The following is a 13,091-nucleotide window of genomic DNA, read 5'->3' as shown; positions in this document are numbered from 1 at the left end:
ATCAAATTTTCGTTTTTCACTTTTCTCACTCCGAAAATGGAATCAGTTGCGGCTCTTTTCAAAAAAATTTGAGATGCTCATCTTTCACAATCCCAACAGCACAACCAACATCGAACATGGCAACGAGTATTGATCCCACAGATTACGTCGAGGTTGAAAATGGAACTTTAACCTTTTCGAATGAGAAACAGCAGGCTAAATTTGAATTAGGAGTATGCATGGCGGTATACAAGTGGGAAGAGTTAGCAACTGCTGTTGAAAACTCTTGGGGCGGACCCAAGTCAGCAGAAAAGAGAGATTGGATCAGTGGAATAGTGATCGACTTGTTTAAGGAATCTCATGCAGTGGATATTCAGTTGATCGAAGAGACTTTGTTGTACGCAATGGTAGATGAGTTTGATGTGCAAGTGGATAATGACTCTGCATTGGAAATTGCAGCATTGGTGATGGCTTTTTATAAGCAAGTGCAAGATCAAAAATACGATCAAATTGATGCTTTGTATGCAAAGTGGCAGGAGAAGAGTAACACACAAAGAGGAAATAGGCAGGTGCATATAGACGAAGATCCGAATAACCCAGATGTATCCGACAGTGAAGACGATGAAGGTGAAGGCGATGATGAAGATGATATGGAAATAGACGAGGAGAAGCCACAGCACAAGGATGAACCAGTTATTGATGACGATGGGTTCCAATTAGTACAGAAAAAGGGTAAAAGGCGGTAAGACAATTGTGTAGATTTTTTAACTAAATGAGTTACGTGGAGTATTGCTCCGTATTCTATTCAACTTATTCAACGAGTGCAAGCTTGTCACTGAGTTTCTTGCAGGTCTTCTTGAGAAATACGATTCTTGTTCTTCAACGGGAGTACTTAACACTGACGACGTAGGAGAGTTGGAGACTCCATTGACGTTAAAGTCACTAAACCTTCTCATCATATCATTCAAGCTTCCTGGGGTATTTGGAACTGCTTGACTAGTTGATCCATTGAATCTATTGAAATTGGAAAAAAAGCCGTCTTTTGCAGAGGATGACACATCAAAAAGTTTGATGTCTGTGCCCTGCCATGTGTTAACCTCGGTCAACGCATTTTCGATACATTGACGAGTAGACTCATCTGCTTGGTTTCCTGGCTGTTCTTGCTTGAGAAAAGTTGTCCAACTGGATGTGATTTTACTCACAGTAGCCAAAGAAGCGGAGAAGTTTTTCATTAATCCATTATTATTACCAACATACGTTTTGACCACTGATGATGCATTGTATATCTCGCTGTAAAGCAAAGAGAGATACCAACCGAGTGAAAGCAAACTCCAATCAAACTTTAGAAACTCCAACGGCGACTCTGGAAATAGCTCGTACTTGAGTTGATGCCGATTTTCTTCAATCATTTTGGAAAAGTCAGAGTTTTCAATTTTTTGGACAAGTTCAAAAGTGTCAACACTGGCTCCTCTTGTGCCAGTCCATAGTGTACTCAAAATGATTTTCAAGTGTGGGATTATGACAGTAAGAATTATTGCCAACGCATCTTTACCTGACCAAATTTGACCAATAGGACTGTCTTTCTTCTGTTTGTCTCTTGCCTTGTCTGACATACCAGCAGGTGGTCGCGGTCGCAAAGATGATTCGACGCTTTCGCTTTCGGAAATTGTTGAAGAGTTGTCGTTTCTATTGCGCGGCAAAATAGGTATTGCCCCCATTTTTTCATTTGGGTCTCTCTGATTCTCTTTCGTTGTAATCTCAATCGTTTCATTCGCAGCAATTTCGTCTATTTTTGAAATGGCATCGCCCCTAACTGAGTACTCTTGGATGTTGAATATCGTATTCCATAAATTGTCATATATCCTTTCGTTTTTCAAGATACTGAATAGTAGCATACGTGATGGGTGGGGGTATTTAACAACAGCTATACATACAGCTCTCACTAATAGGGCAACTGCATTCAAATTATGACTTTTTGCAAGAAGAAAGTTTTTACTCGAAAATCTGGCTATTAGCTGCGTTATCAAAGACGATGCCTGATATGATAAGCCTCCATGAGAATTTGGATTATTGAGTTTCTTGTTTGGATTATTATGCGCCTGAAGCTCATTTTCAGAAACAGGAATAATCAAGTTGTACAATGTTTCAACCAAAGTGTTTAGCAAAAGCTTTGGTAAAGGTTTAAAGTTATAGGTTAGTGGCTGTATTGGGTATGAGTTCAACAATATCGTACAAAGCTGGCTCACCAAAAAATCCCTTGTAGTTAACGGCGTTATTGTTGTTTTGTATCCCAATGGTAATGACTCATATAATTGTGGTGACATTGGGAGAAATAATAATTCAAGCATTTCCACCTGTGATGACAAATATAGTAGTAGGTATGCACAAACACGTACCAAATTTTTCTGACTATTATTCGTCTTGAATTCGAAGACATAGTATAGTAAGACAACCATTAGTTGGGGCATATATTCGTTAGTCATAACGTCTCTGAAGTTATTGTTGCATTGAATCAACTCCCAAATGAGCATAACAGTATTAGTGGACCATATGGATGGTTGACTATTCTTACCAACTGAAAAGGAGCTAGTTTCGGATTCGTTACCTAGCAATGGAGAACGTAACATATCCATCATGGAAACGGCAATTAGCATTAATTCCGGTTCTTTATGAACTTTGCCTAGATACAATCTCGCTAAATTGCGTATCTTGCCTCCATTTATTCCTGTCTCGCTTGGAACTGGATACACTACCATCATTGTTAGCAATGAAAAAGCATAAGTAACACATAAATGTCGAATTTCGGTATAGTTGACGTCATCGTAATATAATGCATTTTCGGTGTTGTTTTTTGATGACCTACAAGTAAGGTTTAGTAGTGACGAAACCAACGTTAATAGCTTGACTTTGGGCGTCATTGACACCAACACTGTTAGAAATCTGGATCCCTTGGACACGATTGTTGATGGGGAGGTATAGTACCCGTCCGAGCATAATGTTATCACAAGCTTCAACACTTCCGTTCTGTTACTATCTATTATCAAATTAGGTGCTCTAGCCTTACCAGCAAAGCCTAATCCAGGTTCCCATACACTTAGACTCACACCACCTTTTTCCTTAGTACTTAAGGTGAAACCCTTGGTATACAACAAGTCAACCAATGCCATCATCAATTTAAATCCTAACGTGTGCTTTAGGTCTTCAAGTGGTATGGATCTCTTGACGTCTTCCTCGAAATCCAGTAGCTCTTCCTCCTTTGATTTGATATACTCGGCTGGATTAAAATTTGAGTTCCAGAAAAGTTCATACCCGATACCATCAGCGTAGTCTTCTATCTCAAGTAATGGTGGTAGCACCTTTACCAAAAACCGAATGCAGTTCAAAAGCAGTGATATATCGATATTTGTTAAAAACTCCGAGCTGGCAATGTCTACAATTTTCAAGCTCAATACTTTAATAAAAATAGCATAGTTCACCACATTTTGTTGTCGTACATTCTTAGCATCCTCCAATGAAATCAACTCAAAGATATCTTGACTATTGGTGGGTAGTTTCCAGAATCGGCACCAAAATTTGGCATCGTTTTCAGAGATTATTCGTCCTTGTCCCAAGCTTAAAAAATCTCTCTTGAACTGTATCCTCTCCTCAGAGGACTTCATGCCTGGTTATTGCCAAGAACTGGTAAAAGAGTGACGAGCGAAACGAAAGTAGCAGTATAGCAAAGTGAATGGGTGTCTGATTAGTTTTATCATCGATTTTTTTTTTCTCTACGTTAACTGGCGAGCATCAAAGTCGCTTTGGGTCTCCACGGAGAAAGTACGACGGAAGGAACAAACACGTGAGAAGCTTACAGAAAACAAAATTAAGATATTGCTGTTTCTAAAACAGGTTACTCCTTTCTATTTCTCTTGCTGAACCCCAGTGGTTCCTTCACAACTATATCATCGTCTTGCTCTGTTCTTTTACTGCCAGCTATTGGGGCATAACCGACATCAACACTCATTGCAGCAACAACTCCTTCCTCTGGCGGTGCCTCGTCTACATCTCCATCGAGGTCGTCAGCATGTCCATCATTTTTGAGTGGCCTTTCTTCAACGTTGGATGTGTCACCATTAAGCCAGCTCTCAGGTACTTCAATAGTCGGGAGATGCGCTTGCTCAAGATCCATCATATCAGTAGCGTTTTTACTATCTTCTTCCTCCTCTGAGTCAAAGTGCATGGCTGAGCACGTTGTCATTGCCCCATAAATGGCTTCGGCACTTCCATTCACCTTGGTAAATAGCTCATTTTCATCCCCCTTGTCACCACTCTCAGCTAACCGTATTTCCAAAATTTCATTTAGTGTATCACTGAGTACTGAATCATTTTTAACTTGTAAATATAGCGAATTCTTGTCCAACGCATGCAAGTAAATCAACTGATACGGTATTTCAATTCCCAAACCATCCCTGTGAGACCAGATAACCAAGTTTGAGGACAAAACAAATAAAGATACTCGGTCGCTTGAAAAAGGTCGAAGTTTTGATACATTTTTGCATTGGATGATAAAAGACGGTCCACCTCCATACATTATAAACTTGTCGTCATCAGTGGAAAATCTTGCCGGACTAGAAGCTTGGTATGTGGAGGAAAGGATAGTATTTTCCACATCTGGCAGCTCGATCACAATTCTTGGCTGTGGGGGCATCGTGGAGGTGGGTGGTAGTACCAATTTGGGCGCGTGATGTATAACCACTATCTAATGTGTCGATGACTCGTGGAAATAAACCTACGCGTGTCGAGAAAATAAAAAGTGTCTGAAAAGATTGCGACACATAATTCGTTAAGAAAAATACGTAATATCCAGACTATACATACACAAAACACTATCTAGATAATTTACGCATGAACTTCTGAAATACGGGACTGCCTCCTTCTTGATTCTCAATTTGGTTTTTAATACGTTTTCCTCTTTGTTCGTCCCTTCTCTTCATGTCTTCATAACTTGGAGGCAATGCTTCATTCACACGATCAGCAGCTTTAGCTTGTTCAAATGTGAGAATGTTATTCTCAATACTCTCCTTTCCATGCAATAATGATCCTTTGGGTAGTTGACCACGATTCAATGCTTTTAAATGGGCCACACTTTCTTGCTCTTCACGTAAAACTTGAAACATCCGCGACATTTTCCCAATGGCTATAATTTTGTTCCTCAAAGCCAACCTTTTCTCATCCAAAGTGAGATCCGTTTGCATCCCCCCGGTAGTTTCCGTAGAGAAGGCTGAAGGTGGTTTGGCTCTTGGTGATGTCGAAACACTGGGTGGTGTGGTTCCCGCAACACCAATTTGCGCTTCGGAAAATGGTGCCTCTTCATCCAATTCTTCCTCGGTACAAACATTCAATATACTAACCAACATATCAGTCACCTTCTCACCAACAAAAGGTAACGACCAAGTGAAAACGTCCATAAAATGGGGCAACCAATATGGGTGTGGTGATGCATTGAATTGACGAATATTCATGACATTATTTTCATACTTTAACACTGCCGCCTTGTTGTTATAACTGTCTAAATAATTTGGTGCACTAAACATTGTCAACAAACTTGGGAACCCCATGGTCTTCGTCCTCTTGTACATCCTGTATCCTGCATTCTGAGCTTCATGTGCACGTATAATGGACAACAACTTTGTTCTGTCCAAGAACTTGCACGCTGCTTTATAGGTAAATGCATAGGAACATCCTCTTACCGCATTGTTCAAGTACTCGGTGTCAATATTATCTTCATCATACTCTTCAATTGGATCGGCCCATAACAAATCACACATTAATCCCTTGGTAGGTGGTTCCCTAAACCTATTCATTTTGCGAACACTGTCCAAATCAGTCAATTGTGGCGATATACCTCCATGGACACAGAAAAATTGTTCATTCATGATGGCTGCCAACGGCAATGCATTAAAACTAGTTATGCATTCTTCGTACAATTGTGCAGAATATTTGTGTACACACTCATTCTTGAAAGTAAAGTATTCAGTCAAATGACGACTTTCGTGGTTACCTCTAAGCATCCAAAAGGAATTGGGGTAAGTAATTTTCAAAGCGTACAAGTAAATCAAACATTCAATTGAAAATGAACCTCTATCCACGTAATCTCCCAAAAACAAGTACTTGGTTGTTTTAGGGTCACCACCAACTTCAAACAACTTCATAAGATCGTAGTATTGGCCATGAACATCACCGCATATGGTTACTGGTGCCGGTACACTCAACAAGTTGGGTTCAGCAGTAAGTAGTTGTGTTGCTTGTTTCACAATTTTAATTGCTTGGTCTTCCTGCAACCTACCTTCATGAAAAAAATGGTCCTTTATGAAGTCACAATTAGGTAATCCGTTGCGCAAAAACACTTGTTCATTTGATGGTTTGAATGACGCTGGCGGGGTGACGGAACTGACAGCTCTATCAACCGTCGAAATCGTTTCGCCCTCGTCTGTGGTATACTTTGTTCGATCTCTTTTTTCATCGGACGCTGATCGTTTGTGTTGAATAGCATTTAAAGCATTATTGATCTGGTTTGTATTTGTTCGGGTTTTATTGCTTAGATCCTGATTACGATCTCGATTAAACTGATGTGAATTATTCATTAAAACGTAGCAATCTTTAAAATAGATGAAAGTTTGGCGTATGTATAGACTCTAGATGGGGAATTTCTGCTATTTAGCTTTAATGTAAACCCAGCTGTAAACTCTTTGTACGTGGTGAATACTTTGCTTGAAATTTTTTTGATACCAAATGGTTTATATCAAAAGCTCCAATGTTTCAATGCTTCTGACTCTCTAATTTTTTCTCAGCGTCATAGGTGTCTAAGTCTAAAAATAAAAATAAAAAAAAAGAGTTCGGATCGTGTATTACCTAAGCGTTTGCTACTTTTATTATGTAATTATGAAGTAATAATTTTCAAATCTAGACGCACACAAAGCCTTAAATGGACCAAAAGAAAAGTAGGCGCTGCTCAAAAGAACAACAACTCCTTCACAAATTACTGTAAATGAAAAATCAATGCTTTACTATAAACGTCTTGTATAAATAAACGATTCGGCTTGCCTACGCAATTGGAATATAGATAATCTTGGTGTCATTTTCAAATCCATTGAATTGTGTAGCTGCAGCACTAGTATATGCGCCTAAATTTGGGAAATACAACCAATCACCAACTTCAACTTCACAATGCAATTGGCTCTTGGTTGAAACACAATCCAATCCATCACATGTCGGTCCCCAAATTGAGTAATGGAACAAACATTTGTCCTTGTCGTCATTACCATTATTCAATCCTCTCTCCATGTAATTGTAATAAAAATGCGATCCACTCTTTAAAACATGGGCTGTTGGTTGTTGATGATCAAACAAGATACAGTTCATGTTTCCATAAACACCATCGTTGATGTACAACATTGCCTTGATTTGATCATGTTCGTTACCAACTTCGCCATGTGGTAATTCACGTTTTGCAATAACGTGGGCTGCCAATGTGAATGCATTAGCAACCATAAATCTACCTGGTTCAGCAATAAATTTGATCTTGTGCCTATCAACGAAATCTTGTGGGAAAAACTCGTCAATTGAAACATTAACCATATTGGATGATTCAACAAAAGTTTCAAATTCAAACCCACCACCTATATCAACCATGTTCATTTCAAATCCCATATCAAGTCCACAATTGAAAACAATTCTTGAATCACGGATAGCTTTATAAATGGAATCAAAGTCTTTAGCTCCAGATCCAACATGAAATGCAACACCAACAACAGGTAAGCCTAATCTTTGAGCCAAGGGTAAAATAGACTCAACAGCAGTAGCCACGCTGCATCCAAATTTAGTACTCAATCTACACTGAGCACCTTCATCGTCAGTCAAGATTCTCACCAAAATTTTACAATCAGGGTGAAACCTCGCCAATTTATGCAATTCATGAGCATTGTCAACGGTAGTCAAGTTCACGTTGTTTGCCTTTGCATGTCTAATAAAGGAGTTGGTTTTGCATGGGTTAGCATAAACGATTTTTTCAGCATCGATGCCCAATTTCAAAACAGTATCAATTTCATTTTTTGAAGCACAATCATAATTAACTCCCGACTGATGCAACAACTTGATGACTTCAGCGTTAGTGTTGCATTTGATTGCATAATGGGGCTGGATCCTAGGTAAATATTTACGCCATGTTTTAACTGACTTGACAACTTGGTTCAAATCACAAACAAAAAAAGAATCTTCATCACCGGCATCACATTCATCATGATCGATTTGATTAACGTGGTCAATTAACGCCTTGCCAACCGCTGAGTTACATTTTTTGGCATTGGTATCATCATCATCATTCCCACCAATACAAACAGCTTCCGCTACCTTCAGTTTGATTAAACCATTGTTTTTATCTTGTAAATTAGAATTAAATTCTTCAATACATCTTAATGGACTTGCTTCAACAACACTCAATGTCATAACCTAGTGAGGGGATCGTTAGGAGACACAAAGGATTATAAGTTTCTTTCTCAATTCTTTAATTGGCTCAAAAAAAAAATTTTGATCTCAAGTGGATCTCAACACTCTCAATCTAAACTCTATCTGGCTTGGTGACCTTCTCTAGAAGTTGATTTCACAGGTACTCACAAATACGAAAAGATATTTATGAGTAAATAATGTAGTTGGACTTTATTCGGCAGCTCTCGTGGTGTGTCTCAATGTAAAACACACTTTATTCAGTATCAAGACTGGGCAGGAATATAAATATATATTGGTGATAAATTTAGTTAAAACGATGTAAGAACGAGTAAAATTTGTTCTAGGGACTAGTTTGAAAGTCAATGAATGGGGTCTAAGAGATGGATGAAAAGTTTGTGAAAAAAATTAGCAATTTTTCACTTTTTTTTCCAATTTTTTTCTTTTCTTTGCTCCATTATGACTCTCTCTCTCTCTCTCTCTCTCCGCCCTTTCTTTCTTGAATCACAAAGAGGACCAAAATACAATAACACTCAATGCAGCATCATGATATTACACAAATAAAAAAGTGCTTGCATCAAACTGGGTGAAGGGTCTAAAGGAGGCTACACCAATCTACGGTTGACATTGCATCGTACAGCTTGAGCAATTGTATTCCTTCGCTTCCTATAAATCTATTAATGGCTCTGGTTCAAACAGCGACTGTCTACGACTACGACTTGCCACCGCCTCGTTCCGCCCATCCTGGTCAAAAGACGGCAAATTCTGGGGCAACTGTGGAAGCTCATTCAATCCATGATGTTGTTGCTGCTGCTCTTGTTGTTGCTGCTGCTCTTGTTGTTGCTGCTGCTGTTGTTGCTGCTGCTGTTGTTGCTGCCCTTTGGAAGGATTCTGTCTTTCGTAATCCTCTTCGACATCATCCAATGCAGGGTACTTTGCTGATGCAGCTTCGTAGGCATTGGCGGGTAAGTTGCTTGTTGCGTGTCGAATAAACGATTGCGGCGGTAATTCATTGCTCAAGTCCTCAGGTGGTGGATAGTGTGGTAACGACACGGTGACATAATCATTGTTGTTATCACTGTTGTTGTTAGTGCTCTTTTCTTGATCACTGTCTCCTGAATCAGGAAGTATTTCGCTCGTTGGATACACCGTTTGAGATTGTTTACGGCTTGTCTGTGGTGGATATTGCTGTTTTAGTTCCTCACCTTCCAAACTGGGCTCAGTGGGTTGACTATAAAATCCATTTTGGTGTGTAGCAGCAGGTGTATAAGATGCCTCAAAATCGGGCTCTGATGGAGCTTGTCCATTGTATTGTGAATAAGGCAGCTGTTGAGTTGGTGCAACTCCACTTGCTTGTTGGCTCAATGCTGGTTGACTTACTTGCTGTTTTGGGTATGCTTGATACCCAACCAGTGGATACAATGGGTACTCATTGTCATTGCCAAAACCAACATTATTCATACCCGCATTCAATTTCTGCTCCCAAAATTGATCATACAATCTAACTATTGTACTCAATTTATTACTCATTTCCACAAATTGACTGTACTTATTCATTGCTTCACGTAGTGATCTATTGACTTTTGGTTTCAAGCGTATTACTTGTGAATGCAATTCATTCAAGTTCTGATCATACATTATATTAGCTTGCTTCTTTGAGTCATTACGCACATTATTCATTAACGTAATAAACAAATTGATCTGTTCCTCTTCGGATTGTGAAAGGTCTTGTGGGTGCTGCTGCTGCGGTGGTTGTGGTGGTATAAACTGCTGCTGCTGCTGCTGTTGTTGTTGTTGTTGTTGTTGTTGGGACAATTGCGAGTGTTGAGCTTGAAACTGTCCTTGTGGGACATTATATTGAGAACGCTGATAATTTGAAGCAGAAGTGAAATCTATATTGTAAACATCTGATGCTGGTTGCAGAGCCGTTTCATTTGAAAACGGATTTTCAAGAGAGCCAGTAGTCTGTTGCGATTGTTGTGTTTGTGGTTGTGATTGTTCGTACTCCCTTAAACTTGCGGCCAATGCAGCCTTTAATTCCTCATCTTCTTCTTCATCGTCTTGATGATTAGCATCACTGGATGATCTGGGTGGCTCCTTTGGGGGTTCGATCTGTACCCCACTATCCTGTAAACTTAATTCAATTGCGCGTTTCATTTGCTCATCTTCATCGTCGCCGGGATCAACAGCACCACTTCCTGTCCTCCTTACAACATTTCCAGACTTGCCCTTATTTTTATGCTTTTGTTTAGCATAACAATTGTCACAAACTCTAACTGGTTCCATAATCCCCAAATTCACCAATGTTGTGTTGTTCTTTGAATGATCTTGACAAAATACCCCACCACATGCACGACAATGATGTTTTCTATTCAACATGGAGAAGGGAGCATAACAAATCATACAGGAATCAGAATCGATCCAATCAGGTGGAACTTCAGAATCCACGAATTTCGAATCAATTACTGAATCATCCACCGAGGGGAATTGATAGCCTTCATTGACCAATTCTTGGTACTTTTTCTCCACATAATTCAATTGTAATTGTCCCTTAAATGCTGTGTACCATGATTTAACCAATTCAAGGATATACTGCCCCACATTATACTTTGATTCATCCTGCTTCACCAGACTTTCTTGAACATTGTAGTGAATCTTGAAAATAAAGTCAACCAAGTAGTCAACAAATTCTCGTGAACTCAATTCAACGAGAAAATGGAACCCACCGTTTTTAACGCACAAATCAATCAACTTCAAAGTACTGGTGATCAAGTTGGGGTTTGAATAAACCATGTTTAATCGCTTCTTCAAGCTTCTCATACATGTTTGAGCAGGTAGTTTTTTCGATCTAATAAAGTCAGTGATTTCTAATGCCACAGATAAATCAATTTCTCCATTGGGAATCGTTTCGGATGTAGCTTCTGATATTTTGTTGTCGAGCTCAAGTTGGAGTGAAGACGTAGATGAGCCAAACCACGACATGTTGCAGTGTGAAAAGTAGCGTGATAGTTTATGTTGACGGGGGTTAGTTGAACTCTGACTTAAACTTTGCCTCTCTCTCACTTTTTGCACTTTTTTTTTTGATGACAAAAGCCATCAAGTTTACACAAAAGAATAAAAGATGATTTCAAAGTCAACCTATCAGCTAAGGGAGGTGAGAAGGGTGAGCTAGTAACTTTACAAAGAGCGCCCCCTAGTTGAATCAGGGACTCACATTAGTGTAGTACCGCTTTGTACTACGAAAAGCTCATAGTTGTATGGAAAAGAGGAAGTAATCCTAAACAAACACTAACCTTTGCATTGTTGATGCTACATTTACTCTCCTTCTAATTTATGTATTCAATTTTTTAAGAAAAAGAAACCTGATGCCAATCCCAAACAACCAACACTTATCCACCAATACATGTCAAATGCATCATCATGTCCCTTTTTCACAGCAGTAGTTCTATAAGAGTTCTCCAAAGATCTTTTCAAATTGGATCTCATTTCCAAAATGCTTCTTTTCTTTTTACTGCTGCTGCCGCTGCCACTTCCTGACAAAGTGGTTGCAGTTTCACTTGCAGAATCAGTGGGATTAAGTGCCTCAGTAGGCAACATGAGTGGCGGTTTATAAGCCAAATATAACGGTTGCATTTTTGATCCATCAAATTGATAAATTTGTAATCTCCATCTACCATGGTATGGGTCAACGTATTTCTGATAAGTTTTGAACCATGTTGCCTGTACATACCTCGAATAAGTAGACTTTGTAGGATCGTCTTGGTTGCATGGGTCTGAAAGTAATTGTCTTCCATCAACGGCAATAGGTTTCAAGACAACTGATCCATTACTGAGTATTTCGTAAGTTCCATGTTGATAAGTGATTGAAGCAACTGGACATGAATGGTTTTTGGCATTACTGGTTACACGATAAAGTGCTTCTTCATAATGACCGTCTTTAGTAAATGAATACGAAATACCAGGTAAATCTGGTTCAATCAATAACTCGTCAACGGGGTCATAAAAACCTGGTCCCGTGAATACAGTATTTGATTTGGAAGTCCATGTACCTTCCAACTCTTCCATTGAAGGATCAGCAAAAATGGGCGCAATTAGCGTGAGTAATAAATATATATAAGGTAACATCATGATGATTAGCCTTCCTGTGTTGTTGTGGAAAAGTTTGTTGTTGAGAAAATGTCAACCAAAGTAATAAAAGAAGATAAGGTGACTGACTGGACTGGCTTAGCTGTGTTACCTAGTATTAGCGAATGTAAGTTGTATGAGCAATAGTGGTGATTTCCTCTGGTTAAGGTATTGTCTGAGATGTATATGGTAAATAGGCAGTAGCTCGAGTAGTAATAGTAACTGATGAGCAACTGGTGTTGGTTACGTTTTTGGCTCCTTTCGGGTTTCTTCTTGAACTGTTTTTTTTTTTTTTTTATTATTTTTTGGCTCTCCTTTTCGTGCTTTCTCTCATTTCTCTCTTTTGGCGTATTATTCTTACATAATAAAGAGTAACTGTTCTTATATAATCAATGGCTGTGCTATTTCTTGTTTTCTGAAAACAACACACGACTTTTGTTGTCACGTGTGTTGCTACCAATTGAGAAATCGTAAAACCAATTTAAGACCATCACCCAACACGTTTA

The 13,091-nt window shown here is 39.0% G+C and overlaps 7 protein-coding genes across 7 annotated transcripts; 1 reads left to right on the top strand and 6 right to left on the bottom strand. All coding sequences in view use genetic code 12, as the record gives it.

Moving 5' to 3' along the window:
* Nucleotides 1–116: 116 nt before the first annotated feature.
* Nucleotides 117–725, top strand: TSR2 (Tsr2p; the record flags this gene model as incomplete). Its single annotated transcript, XM_036807317.1, has 1 exon — nt 117–725. The coding sequence occupies one exon, from the start codon at nt 117–119 to the stop codon at nt 723–725; it is 609 nt and encodes a 202-aa protein (XP_036664166.1).
* An 18-nt stretch (nt 726–743) lies between these two features.
* CPAR2_110240 (uncharacterized protein) lies at nt 744–3,638 on the bottom strand (the record flags this gene model as incomplete). Its single annotated transcript, XM_036807316.1, has 1 exon — nt 744–3,638. One exon carries the CDS (start codon nt 3,636–3,638, stop codon nt 744–746), a length of 2,895 nt encoding a protein of 964 aa, XP_036664165.1.
* Nucleotides 3,639–3,868: 230 nt separating this feature from the next.
* CPAR2_110230 (uncharacterized protein) lies at nt 3,869–4,666 on the bottom strand (the record flags this gene model as incomplete). Its single annotated transcript, XM_036807315.1, has 1 exon — nt 3,869–4,666. One exon carries the CDS (start codon nt 4,664–4,666, stop codon nt 3,869–3,871), a length of 798 nt encoding a protein of 265 aa, XP_036664164.1.
* A 178-nt stretch (nt 4,667–4,844) lies between these two features.
* On the bottom strand, nt 4,845–6,602 carry CMP1 (calcineurin catalytic subunit A; the record flags this gene model as incomplete). The annotated part of the gene is made up of 1 exon (XM_036807314.1): nt 4,845–6,602. The coding sequence occupies one exon, from the start codon at nt 6,600–6,602 to the stop codon at nt 4,845–4,847; it is 1,758 nt and encodes a 585-aa protein (XP_036664163.1).
* Nucleotides 6,603–7,062: 460 nt separating this feature from the next.
* On the bottom strand, nt 7,063–8,463 carry SPE1 (ornithine decarboxylase; the record flags this gene model as incomplete). The annotated part of the gene is made up of 1 exon (XM_036807313.1): nt 7,063–8,463. The coding sequence occupies one exon, from the start codon at nt 8,461–8,463 to the stop codon at nt 7,063–7,065; it is 1,401 nt and encodes a 466-aa protein (XP_036664162.1).
* Nucleotides 8,464–9,126: 663 nt separating this feature from the next.
* On the bottom strand, nt 9,127–11,442 carry VPS27 (ESCRT-0 subunit protein; the record flags this gene model as incomplete). Its single annotated transcript, XM_036807311.1, has 1 exon — nt 9,127–11,442. The coding sequence occupies one exon, from the start codon at nt 11,440–11,442 to the stop codon at nt 9,127–9,129; it is 2,316 nt and encodes a 771-aa protein (XP_036664161.1).
* A 357-nt stretch (nt 11,443–11,799) lies between these two features.
* On the bottom strand, nt 11,800–12,585 carry ROT1 (Rot1p; the record flags this gene model as incomplete). The annotated part of the gene is made up of 1 exon (XM_036807310.1): nt 11,800–12,585. One exon carries the CDS (start codon nt 12,583–12,585, stop codon nt 11,800–11,802), a length of 786 nt encoding a protein of 261 aa, XP_036664160.1.
* Between the last annotated feature and the right edge of the window lie 506 nt (nt 12,586–13,091).

Source organism: Candida parapsilosis, contig 005569, assembly GCF_000182765.1.
Source record: "Candida parapsilosis strain CDC317 annotated contig 005569".
NCBI lineage: Eukaryota > Fungi > Ascomycota > Pichiomycetes > Serinales > Debaryomycetaceae > Lodderomyces > Lodderomyces parapsilosis.
Note: the sequence above shows the minus strand (reverse complement) of the source record. Positions and strands in the feature narration are given on the sequence as shown.